General features: G+C 55.4%; 1 protein-coding gene across 2 annotated transcripts in view; it reads right to left on the reverse strand.

Moving 5' to 3' along the window:
* The window catches only part of CCDC13 (coiled-coil domain containing 13), a 52349-nt gene that overhangs the window by 13714 nt on the left and 26312 nt on the right, over positions 1-12323 (reverse strand). For both annotated transcript variants that reach the window (XM_059390767.1, XM_059390766.1), the window contains exons 8-13: positions 10593-10754; positions 7685-7861; positions 5987-6193; positions 3716-3855; positions 3112-3195; positions 721-843 (exon numbers count right to left, since the gene is read on the reverse strand). In XM_059390767.1, the coding sequence (XP_059246750.1) occupies positions 721-843; positions 3112-3195; positions 3716-3855; positions 5987-6193; positions 7685-7861; positions 10593-10754 (893 nt within the window). The remainder of the gene's footprint in view (positions 1-720; positions 844-3111; positions 3196-3715; positions 3856-5986; positions 6194-7684; positions 7862-10592; positions 10755-12323) is intronic.

The following is a 12323-nucleotide window of genomic DNA, read 5'->3' on the forward strand; positions in this document are numbered from 1 at the left end:
TGTAGCCAGGATTGGTTTCTACTGTCTGTCACCACAGAGCCCTGGCCACATGCCCTGGTAGGGCAGGAACTCAGTGGTGTCCTCTATATTTTTCAGTGTGGAGGTCACACAGTTGGGCCATGCGTTGGCCTGAGTACCTGCAATTCTCGCCAAAAGGGTCACTTGAACATGGAGCACTGATTTATCTGAATGGAAGTCTGTCAACAGCCCCTTGGAGAAAACTATGCCTCCTGGTCCACTGCCTGGGGCCACGCGCTTCCCTTCCTCTCCCCAGAGAAGTCTCAGCAGCCATCTATGAGCAACTCTCTGCGTCAAGCCTTTGTCTTCCCACCAACTCCCCCAGTGCCCTGAGGAAGGTGTCTTGATCATCAGAGATTTTGATTATTTGTGGACTGATCTGACTGATAGAACTGCTCCAGAGAGCCTCTCCCCTGAGACTCCCACCTCACGTCCTCATGCATGCGACAGTCCCACTGAATACACGTAGGACAGGGAAAACCGCACTTATGACAATAGGGCCCCAAGGTTGTGGGAAACTTAGGTAGGCAAACAAGTAGCGAATGGGAATACTTTAGACCCACACCGTGGAAGCTGAACTCTCCAGGAAGGTGGACCCAGTCAAAGATGAGACCAGGTCCCTGTCCAAGCCTTGTGCCAGGCTGTCACACCCCCCAGCCCACACGGGCCCACAGTAGCTCGTGCCTGGGCACCATGTGTTACCGTTTCTGCAGGACACTGACAAACTCGGTGAGCCGGTCACGCTCCACTTGAGCAGCCTGCCAGAGAGCCTTGAACTCTGTCACCTGTGCCTGCCAGCCTTTTTGTTCCGGGGAGTCCGAGAACCTGAGGACCAGGGTAGGGCAGAGGGCAGAGGTCAAAAGTCATCTGAGGGGTTATCTGAAGATGTACACTTACCCGTGATGGTGGGAGGGATTGGAAGAACATTCAGGGATCCTCAGAGACAACCACAGAGAAGGAAGCCAGTCCGGTCCTTCCTGGGCTTGCTGGTCCTCCTCCTTTGGCTTCTTCTCAGCCCATCATTCCTGTGCCTGCTGAAGTCTCCAGATCTCACTCAGCTGGTTGCACAGCTGACCCACCGGGGCTAGAGCTGCATCAGTACCTCTGTCCGTCCAGTCCCTGTATGGGGCCTGGAATTGGGCTAGCTGCTATAGAATTTGGCCCTTGAGGGCCTAGGGTGGCCTGGGTATCTGTGTGGCCAGGGGCCTGGCTGCCCTGCCCATTGCCAGGTGAGCCCAACCTCTGTCTCCCTGTCAACCTGCCCTGCCCTCCTGTAGCCCCTGACTTGGCCCCATGCCCAGCCCACTTTCATGGTCACTTGGCTTGGTGACTTGGTCAGTTTTCTTCAGTGCTGATCTAGCCTGTCTCCGCTTCCTTCCTTATCAATGGGCCTGCCTACTGGACCCTTACCCACAGGTTGGAGCCCAGACAGAAGGGGAGCCCTGCCTCCCACCCACCCCCACCCCAGAGTGCACATATAAGTCCCAAGCTGCTCTCTGCCTTGCTCTCACCTTTCCCCCTGAGACCCTGGTGGCCCTGGTTTGCTCCTCTAGGATCACAGGACAGAGGGAGAGCTGGGCTGGAGCATGCGAGACCAGAGGTTAACTTGGTCTGGGGTCTTGGACAGGGGTCTCTTTCCCTCTCTGGCCCTGGGTTCTCCTTTTGAACACTGAGGTGTTGGCACTGCAGACCCTTCCGTGTTCTGACTCCTAAATACACTTTAAGGCCTTGCTGCTCCAACTATGGTCTCTGAGTCAGCAGCTGGGGTCCAGACCTGCCGAGTCAGAGCCCACATGTAACCCAGCAGATAGCCTGTGGGTCTATGTGCATGCTGACCTTCAGAAAATCTCTGGTCATCTCACCGCCAGGATTTTCTCATGGGGGGAGAGGGGGTGGGGGGCATAGAAGAAAGGGGCTCTCTTCCCAGACACCCCATCACAGTCACCATACCAGCCCCAGTAGACATTCTCTCTGGGGTCACTCCTGCCTGTCCTGTCACTGACGAAGAGGATGGTATGCTCCAAGGAGATAGGGCCGGCACATGGTTGGGTTCAGCAAGCATCTGTGTAGTGTACAACACGGAAGTTTGGGAACTAGCAGTCTGGACAGCCGAGGAGCACATCTGCTCCTGCTTCCCTGTGGAGGGCAAAGGTCACAGCCACAGAGGCTTGGAAGGGGTCTTGAGGACCATCTTGTCCTTCTTCCTGCTCCCACTACTGTGACTAAAAGCTCAGGGAGACAGATCCTGTCCATTCTCCATGGGGCACCAGGAGGCCTCCCACTTTGGGAAGTGTGGCATGAATCCTTGTGGCTCAGAGAAGCCCACTCTCACCCAAATGCCCTGGTGACCCCAGGCTGATGGGTGGGGCAGCCATAGGGTTGGTTTTGGCCCACGGTCCCCGTGCTGCCAAAAGTGTCTCAAGCCCTTCTTGGGAAATAACATCTCAGAGATGATCACTGCCTGGAGCCATACAGCAAGTCAAACATGGACTCGGGCCTCACAGAGGCCTGGCCCAGAGCCTGAGCTGACCTGCCTAAGGGGTGGGGATGGGGGCTGACAGCAGGAGCATGGCTCCAGTGGACAGGGGGCAGGGCTCAGGACAGGGCTCAGAGGCAGGACAAAGCCACCATTTGTCTGTGAGCTGGCAGGAAGAACAAAAAGCCCATTGAAGCCTTAGGCTTGATTCTAACAACAAAGAGGGGGCCAGAGAGCTGAGGGGATATCAGTGACTTAAATTGGGAACCCATATGACATGAAATTTTTCCCTTAGAGACTGATTCTTGTGGGGAAGAGAAGACAAGAAAGGGAGCTGGGCTCCAGGCCCTGGAAGGTTCCTTGTGTTAACTCTATGGTAGCAGGAAGGGACATTAGACTGCAAGCCAGAGGCCAAGACTCGGGTCCAGTAGCTTCTTGCTCTATCACCTCCAACAAGGCACTGGGTCTCCCTGACCCTCCACGTCCTTATGTAAACTTGGAGGAGTCCCTGGACACGGCCTGGCCTCGGTTTCCCCTCCTTTCAGTGGGATGGCAGTACTGGCTGAGCGATCAAGGGTGGGAGGGACCATGGGGGCCCCGAGGTCCCGGGTTCATACCTGGGTGAGGCCCCATGAGGACTGGACAGAGAAGGCCACGTGAGAGCAGATTCCACCAGCGTGTGGCCCAGGCTGGTCACGGAGCTGTGTGAAGGTAGAAGGGGCTCATCAACCCAGGAAGGCAGGCTGGGCCTCACCTGGGGGGAGAGCAGGGGCCAGCAGGGATCCGGGGAGCCCAAGGAGGAGGCCAGTACCGGCCCTGGAAGCAACCTGGACTGGGCAGTCCTGTGGATTTGCTGCCCTTCTTTCCAGGACTCTTGATGGCTCAAAATGAGACAGAACCGGGAGACATCAGAGCCTTGAGCAATCCAACACAGGTCTTTTGGGGAGTCCTAGAAACAGGTGCGTTTCAAGGCCAGCTCAGAGACGATATCACAGGCAGCTGCCACCAGTAATTATTACTGCCACCAATAATAATATCTGGGCCTAGCTGGCTCCCCCAAGCAGATGCAGGCTAATGGAATACGAGAGGCCCTCATATTGCAAGGACAATGCCACAGTCATCTTAAAATTGCACCTGTGGCTTCCCAGAGGAGGCAGGCTTTCTTCTGAATAATTAATATTCATTTTCCAACCCTTCTATCCCATTTTTTTTCTTTCTTACCGAGAAGATCCAAGCCTGCCAATGTGCTCGCCTGCTGAGGCCGGGGACTTGGTCTGGCCCGGGTCCTCCAGGAACCTGGTGTAGGCGGTGTTGACCTCGGTCCCTCCAGACCCCTTGCCCACTCCTTTATTCTGAAGATACTGCAGGGAACAGATGTGGGGTCGATTCTCAGCGCTTTGGCTCAGAGGCCCGGAGAAGGCAGGAGGGGGGCCTTGGCTAGAGCTAGGGGCTTTGAGGGGATATGAAAGAGGCTTCTTTTCAGGAGTGGAAAGCCAGGCCTGTTTGGTGAAGGCAGTGAAAGCGCTCCTTGCATGATAATGGCGTCTAATAATGACTCTCTTCAGAAAGGGAGCTACATGGCGCCAGGGGGACACTGGGCCGGGAAGCTGTTCTACATTCAGGTCCCAAAGGGAAGTGCACGGCCTTTGATTCGGGCCAGATCAGAGACTGATGACTTTGAGTGGGCCCACCTCTCGAGGGCAGCCTCACCCACGCAGGGTGAATGCCAGGTGTGACTTGAGCCCAGCTGCCTTTGTCAGCTGGAGACACTTGGACTTGGCAGACAGCCAGAACCAGAGAGGTTGGCAGGGCCTCAGCAAGGGCCACAGTCTTGGGTGGAGGCTGGGCTCACCAGGCTCCCCTTCCTCCTCCCTCCACCTCCTTCTTCCGGATAGCTGGTGAGGCCGGATTGAAGAAGGAGTCCCTCGAGGACCCCCAGCAGGGGTGGACAGTTGGTGTGAGAGCCAGCCCACCCGGCATGTCCCCCAGCCTCAGCTCCCCTGAGACGCAGCCATCAGCTGTCTGCTGGGTCACGCTTGGTCCCCAGCTGGCTGATGATCTCTGAGGTAAGAAGTGCTTCTCTTTTGTGTGTCCGGAGGCAGGACAGTGGTGAGGTGAAACTATTGGAATGTTCCCGTGTGTTCCTTCAGATTTCACTTCCCAGTGGGAAGCAAGCAGGGCAAGGATGGCGAGGCAGTGCCCCCCACTCACTGTCACACACACGCTGTCCCCAGGCCTTTGACATAACCCTGGGCTCCCCTCAGCCTCGGGGACTTCAGCATTTTCCACCCAGCCACCGGGGTCCTAGGGGATGGACGGCTTGAGGGAGACAAACCACCAGCCCCAAACAACACCAGCCCACGGCTGGAGCTGAGGGGCTCCAGGGCTCCCATGTTTTTGAGGGGATCGTAGAACCCTGGAAATAAAGGGCAGGGCTGCTCTGTGACATGCCTTGGGCTATACCAGTCAGCCTGGCTGTGAGGCTTCTCTGTCACTGGGAGTCTTGTGTGCCTGTCAAGGTTGCCAAGTCCCCTCCCCTCTGAACACCACCACTACCGCTAGAAGGAACTGCAGAGAGTCCATGGGGCCTGACTCCTGGCAGCCTGGGCTATTCCCGTAAGGCATCTGTCAAGGTCCAACCCTTCAGGAGCTCCCTCACTGGATAGCATTTGTGGGCCTTTACTGGCTGCCCAGTCCTGGGCCAAGCCAGGAGGCACTGAGGTATGCGCCCCTGGGAGTGGGGGGCAGGAAAATGATGACACAGGGTGAAAACAGTTTGTCTTGGGGACTCACAGGGAGTTAGGAGAGTGCCCAAGAGGGGCATGGAGTACAGCTTGGGGGCCCTAGGGCTCCCTGGAGGAGCTCATGACTTGGTAATGCCTAAAGGCTGGGGGCCCCGGCCAGGCAGTGGCAGTGGGGGAGGAAAGGGAAGGCATGTGCTTCAGGCATGCGCACAGGCCTGGAGTGGGGAGAAAGCAGGGCTGTGTGAGGAGCTAAATGGTGGTCATGCGGCCAGAGTGTGGGAGGAAAGGGAGGGTGAAGAGGGGATGCAGTAGGGAAGGCAGCAGGAGCTCATCATGTGGGGCCCTGCAAGCTGGGTGGAGTACTGCTTCCTTTCCACCCTCCCGCTGCCTGGAATTCGAACATGAAGCCTGGCACTGCAGCCACCATCTTGGATTGTTAGGACGAGGACCACAGCTGGGAAGATGCAGGAGGGAGCCTGGACCCCTAAGGATTGAAGCCAAGGGCGACCGGGAGCCACAGACAAGTTTTGTGCAGAGGCAGGAGACAACCAGGAAAGAGAGGAAGGGTATGTGAGAAGGGATGGGAAGCCAGATGGAAGCTGAGGGCCAGAGCGGAGCGAGGGAGGACGTGGTGTGGCCTGAGGGAAGATAAGTGGAGAGCAGAGGAAGCTGCTGAGATTTCTTTGGACAGTAGATGGACTTTCTGGGACTTGGAGACAATGTCAGGCCGGGCTAGCGCCCGACTCACCTGCACACTGAGTTGGCCGATCTCCACCTCCAGCTGCTGCACCTTGGCCTCCCGCTCTGCCACCATGGCCCGTAGCTGGGTGATGAGGCTGCTGTTCTGCTGAACCTCACTGTTGACCCGCTGGTCCAGGTGGCGCTGCGACGCCCGGGTCTTCTCCTCCTGCAGGCTCAGGCTACCCAGAATCTCCTGGAGCTGCTTGAGCTGGTCCTGCGGGGCCAGGCAGGAGGGCAGACGACAGACAAGGTCAGCCATGACCCCTGGACAAGGCAGGATAGGGAAGACTGCCTTCCCTCACCCACTTCTTGCTGTGGCAGGACCCTAACAGTGGGATGCCACCTGTTCCTTTGAGAAGCAGGTGGACTTTCCTTGCCTGCCCTTGGGGGACCCACCAGGTAGGTGGGGACCATGCCATTTTCCTGTCCTCAACTTCCGTCTCTGAGATGGGGTAGAGAAGGACATCGAAGGGACTCTCGGGATGACAGAAAGCATCTCAGCCAGTGGGGGAGATATTTGGGGAAGAAGACACCCTATCCCTCTGCTGGGAGATGGCCTTGAAGGCAGTACCTGGACCCCTGGCCAGGGATCCCTCAGCACCTGACTGAGGTCCCCCATCTCCTGCAGATGCCCCCAGGACACTAGCAGTCTGGAGGCTTCACTTGACAGTCGACAGGAAGGAGACTGGGAACACGGAGGGAACTGAGGCCCAGAGAGCCCAAGGGCACAGTGCTGGTGGATGGCCTGGCTGGGGCTTGTCTGCAGCCTTCATCCTGCCATCTGCAGTAACATGGAATGATGGCACACAGCGATCGCCGAGGACATGCAGCTCCACAGCTTATTTAAAAACCGGGAGTTGCGGCTCAGAGAGGGGGTGCCACTGGCCTAGTGTTCCCCAGGGAGGTATCCCCAGAGGTGTACTCCACCTACCAACCCAGGCCCCCCAGGCAAGCCAGGCATGGCCACCCCGGGGGCCTGGGGCATAATTTGGGATTCAGAGACCAAAATCCTGGGGCAGCACAGATCCCAGAGAGAAAAGGCCAGGCTAGGGGTCAGGAGAGCAGTGGGCCTTATGGTCAGAGCAACCTGGTTTGAACTCAGTTGTACAATCTTGGACGACTTAGTCAACTAAGTCCAACTAGTCAACTTTGGACTTAGTCCAAAACTAATCTTGGAGTCTTAGTTTCCCCAGGTGTGAAAGGGGATTAGAACAGATGACCCTAGGGGTTGTCTTGGTGACTAACCATTATGAACCACATGTACCCCAAGTACCCAGAAGGGACTGTGTGCTGTCACATGGACAAGAATTTGTTCTGAACGTTCAGTTGTCCCTTTCGTTCCTTGATGGAATGACCCAGTGTGTACTCCTGTCTCCTCCCCCCAAACCCACTTCTTCCCTTCTGGGGTCCACAGGTCCAGTGGCTGTGCCAGGCTCTCACACGTTACAGCCAGCACCGACACCACACAACACGATGTGTACGTGTGCTTGGGCAGCCTCAGAGCTGCTCCTGTCCCTGAGGCATGGCTTTGGAGCTGGCACCCAGGTGAGACCATGGGCTTCTGAAGGATGCTAGTGGAAGCCTCTGGGGTCTGTGAGGGCTCACTCTGCCTGGGGCTGGGTCACGGGCTTCCGGGAGGGCTGGGGGCCCCGTGTTGGAGGCACTGGGCACTGGCTCTCGTCAGGCTTGAGCGACAGAGCCATACCAAGAGGGCATCGATGAGCTCATCATCATGCCGGCCCTTCTCCACCAGGGTCCCCATCTGACTCCTGAGGGTCTTCACTTCACTGGATAGCACCTTATTCCGGGACCTGACACCCTCCAACTTCTTCTTCAGTTCTTCGAGCTCTTTCTGGAGAGCATTCCGCTCAGCCACAAGTTTCTGTAATCAGAAAGGAGAGTCCTGGGCAGTGACGCTGAAGGGATCCCAGGCTCCTGCTCACAGGTGAGGCCCAGGGACAGGAGGAAACTTCTGAAGGCTGGAGAGCAAGGCAGCAGAGCTGGAACCCCAGCTCCCGGGCCCCACCTCTCCAGGGTGTCAGGTGGGATCTTGCCCTGTATGTGACAGACATCACTAATAGATGACAATACTCCTCTGTCAGCCCAAGAACACAGGCATCAAGGCAGCTGCCCTTGCTCTGTCAGAGTTAGACATGAGAAGAGCCCCACTTGCCAACTGTAGGCTAAGTCTAGGGTTCAAACAGAAGTGACTCACCCCACCAAGAGCAAGAAAGAGAGGGAGGGGCCACCCTGCTGTGCCGCCTCATTTCCTCCGTGCGTGTCCAGCACGTCAGCCCAGACTGTGTCGTGCTCTGGTCAACTACTAACGGGCAACTCAAGTGCTGGGCATGCCTTCAGAGTCTCCCTTCCTCTCTCCTTCCCTCCTTCCTCCCTCCCTTCCTTCTCCCTTCCCTTCCCTTCCTTCCTTTCTTCTCAAATAAGGCCTCAGCTGAGGGGCTACCGTGTGCTTTAAACTGTTATAGGTGTTGGGAAAACAGCAGAGAACAAAACTGTGTGTCCCCAAGGATCTAACACCCTAGCTGGGGAGACAGATATTAAACATTTTACCTGTTATCATTATTTACCGGTTGCTCTGCTTATGGAAAACTGCAGAAGGGAATGGGGTGGGGAAGGACAGTGGCATGGCCAGGGAAGCCCTTTCTGAAAGTTGACATCTGAGAAGACTAAAGGAGGTGACAGGGTGAGCAAAGGCCCTGGGGTAGAACATGTGTGGCTAGAGCACAGTGACAGAGGGGACAGGTCAGGAGCAAGGTCAGACAGGGCAGAGACTAGATGAGGTAAACCATCAGGAGCCCAGACTGAGACCCTGAGGAGGGTTTTGGGCAAGAGGTGATGTAATCTGCTTTGGTCTTGAGGGTTAATTATCATTGGAAAAGTGTTTTCAGATCCTTGTGGAAGTGAATTACAGAAATGAAAAATAGTAGATGATGAATCCTGAAGACCACTGATCTTTGCCATAAGCAGCCATTGTGTACCTGATGCTCTGCTGTCTATACACTCTAGGCTCTAGCAGGCACCTGGCAGAGGAAGGACACACAGGGAATAACTTCCCTCCACCCACGTTGTGGCTTACAATTGGTTCAATGACCGCAATATATTCTATTCTCTGTGAATGTGTAACTCTAAGCTAGGGGCACCTCAAATCCAACATTTTCAAACCCAGCATTTCAAATTTCCCATCTCCCTTGAGTTCCCTCTCTGTCTCCCCTACCCACCTGTTAGACTCACTGGAAGTCCTGCACAATCCTTGTGCTTCTCCCCTTTTTATCCCATCACTGAGCCCTGTAAAGTCGACCGTCAAATGTGGCAGGTGTCTGGCCTTTGGTTATAGTCCTACTGCCTTGGCTCAGGTCCTTGGTCATGTTTCAAGTGGATTATTGCCTCTGCCTTCCATGTGTCCTCCAACCTAGGTGTCCCTGCCCCCACCTAACCATGCGACCTTTCCAACATGCACAGCCGTCCATGTCTCTCCACAACTTAAAACACTTTGGTGGTTCTCCACTTCTTTCAAATAAGAGTCCAAACCTCTGGCTGACATATAAGGTTGAGGAGGACCTGGCCTGGCCAGCCTCTCCAGGCCCACTGTTCCCTCCTGACACTTGATGATCTAGGAGGTGTACTAGGGGGTGTACTACAGATCACAATGTGTACATGGTCACAATGTTCCTAACACAGGGTTTAGTCCTGGATTTGCACTCACAAATGGACGTCCCCTGATAGAAAGGTAAGGCCTCACTCTTAGGAAGCTCACTACCTGCCAGCATCCCGTCCCACTTCTTCCTCTACTTTCTTTGAGAAAGCCCTGCTCCCCACTTCTGAGAGGCTGACTCAGCTCCCAGACCTGGAGTAGGGATCCGAAGCCCGGCTGGTCAGAGCAGCCTGGACCGTCAGTGGCAATGAACAGCTCAGGGATGGGCTCATGGCCTAAGCTAGCTAGGGGACACTTCATTCTGGGACTGGGTTGGAACCACTGGGAAAAAGAAGCCTTTGATTTGTGGGGGCCAGGCTGGAAGAGAGAGGCTGGGACTACCGGACGTCCCCATGGGAGAGAGTGAAGCTGGTCTAGAAGAAGCGGCAGCAAGACCGCATCCCCAGATCCCTGGACACATCTGTGCCTGAAGCTAGGCCACCTCTACACCACTCATCTACACAAGCCAATCAATTCTGTTTGTCGCACAAGCCTGGTAGAGTCGGGCTCCTGCCACTCCTGGCATAGTCAGGGAGATGTGGCCCCCAGCTTTCAGCAGTCTGGAGCTCTTCTCCCCTCAGGCCCGCCTAACCCTGTCCCTGGGCCATCATCACTCTGGGCCCTGACCATCTCTGCTCCTTCTACGGTAAGAATTTCAGGTCTAGCATCTCCAGAACACCCGAAGTTCAGGAAATGGACTGATGACCCAGTCGGGCAGTTCCAGCTGGATTGACAGATAGTACATGAGGAAGAGGCACTGGGGGGACCCCCAAGCCCCAGGTGTCTCCTGCCTCTAAGGAGTGGCTCAGAGCTCGTGACCACATGGGCCTCAGGGCCCTGCAGAGGTGGTCACGATCTCCCGGTCCCATGGGCCCCACTGACCTCTTCCCTGGACCTGCATTACCTCCCAGCCCTCCTGTTTTTCCCTTTCCAGGCTGCGGATCCTCAGCAGGTTTTTCTCCTGTGCTGACAGTTTCCTTGGGTCTGGATAGACAGGCAGCTCATCACGGGGTGTTCCTGCAGACTGGCTCCGGGTCTGTCCCAACTGCTTCTCCAGCTCACGAACCTGAGGGGGTAAAACTCGTCATCGCACGGGAGGTCTGCCCTCACAGACTCAGCCACTCTGGGGCTGCCCTGAGGAGTGCGACGAAGCCCCACTAGACAGAGGACACTGCTATTCAAGGTGGATGCAGGATCCCCGTGTGAGGGGCACTGAGGTGGGGGTGGGAGGTCTGAGGTGGCATCTTGAGCCAAGCAGAGGAGGACAGGAGGGAGGTTTAGCTTGAGAATGAGAAAAATCACCCCCTTGCTTAGGGGTTCTGTGAGACCAAGAAGCAGATGTGACTCCAGGAACCTGGGAGGAATAGGATGGAGGACCTCAGTACAAGGACGGACTCTCTGGCCCAAAACCAGGTGCGCTCCCTGGGAGATATGGCGTCCTGGCCTCTTGCAAGAGACGCTTCAGAGGGAGGGCGGGGTTTAAAAGCTGGGAGACCAGTTCAAAGCCTCACTAGCTGTGTGACTGCCCACAGCTTACTTAACCTCTCTGAATCTCGGGCCCCCTCATCTGTGAAATGGGTTACCCCCACATAATGTTGTAAGGATTCAGTATCCTGAACTTGTCTTGAGTCTGGGAACCCCCAAGATGCTTCTTGGGATGACAAATCTTGGGGCCCACTCCAGACCAACAAGTCAGAGCTCCAGGGGAAGGATGGAGAATCTGCATTTTAAACAAGTCCTATGGGCACTTTTTAGGGCTAGGTAATTTTAAGAAACCCCAAGATGGCCCAGGTGAAGCTCTCAGCACCGTCCGGCACTCACAGGCTCTCAGCAAGTGGCAGGTAGATATCACACCACAGAACGATGGCTTTATTGCACTGGGGTAGAAGTGAATAACTCCTAGGGTCCTTCTAATCCTGGTTTCCATGTTGATACAACATAAATGATGGAATACCTTGGGCAAATCTGTGCGGGGCCCAAATTCCCTAGGATCCCCAGTAAAGGGCAGTGCCATCGTTTTGAAGGCACGTATCAGCGCCCTCGTGTGGCACTGTGTGGTAATTCCATTTAAGCATTAGAGAACACAGTATGAAACTCTCGATCGTTTATTTACACAGCTTAACAATAACAACTAACAACTAATGTGTCAGTGCTTATTATGGCTGGGCACTGTGCTGGTACTTTACAGATGTTATTTCATTTAACCCACAACACTCTCCATTTGCAGGTGAGGAGACTGAGGTGCAGAGGGCCAAAGTGACTTGTCTAAGGTCACTGAAACTGTAGACCAGTGACTGAGGCCAGACTCAAACTGGGGTCTCTTGAACCCCAAGGCCACACATCGGTCATTCATCACAGTGTTCTGGATGCCATCCCCTCTTCGTGTTGGCTTCAAGGATCCCACAGGAGGCCCCAAGGATCCAAGCGACCCAGGAACTGTGAACTTGAAGTCCCTGGGGCTGAGGGCCATATGCTTGGCCAATAGGGGAAGTCACATTCCTACTCTTGGCTTCTTGGCTTGAAGGGGAAAGAAGAAGATAACCACATTCAACCTTTGTACAGTGTTCGCTCTGCGCCAGGCACTGTGTTGGCCATTTTATGCAATTGACTCATTCGGTCCTCCCATCAACCCTGT

This window comes from Mustela nigripes, chromosome 2, assembly GCF_022355385.1.
Source record: "Mustela nigripes isolate SB6536 chromosome 2, MUSNIG.SB6536, whole genome shotgun sequence".
Taxonomy (NCBI): domain Eukaryota; kingdom Metazoa; phylum Chordata; class Mammalia; order Carnivora; family Mustelidae; genus Mustela; species Mustela nigripes.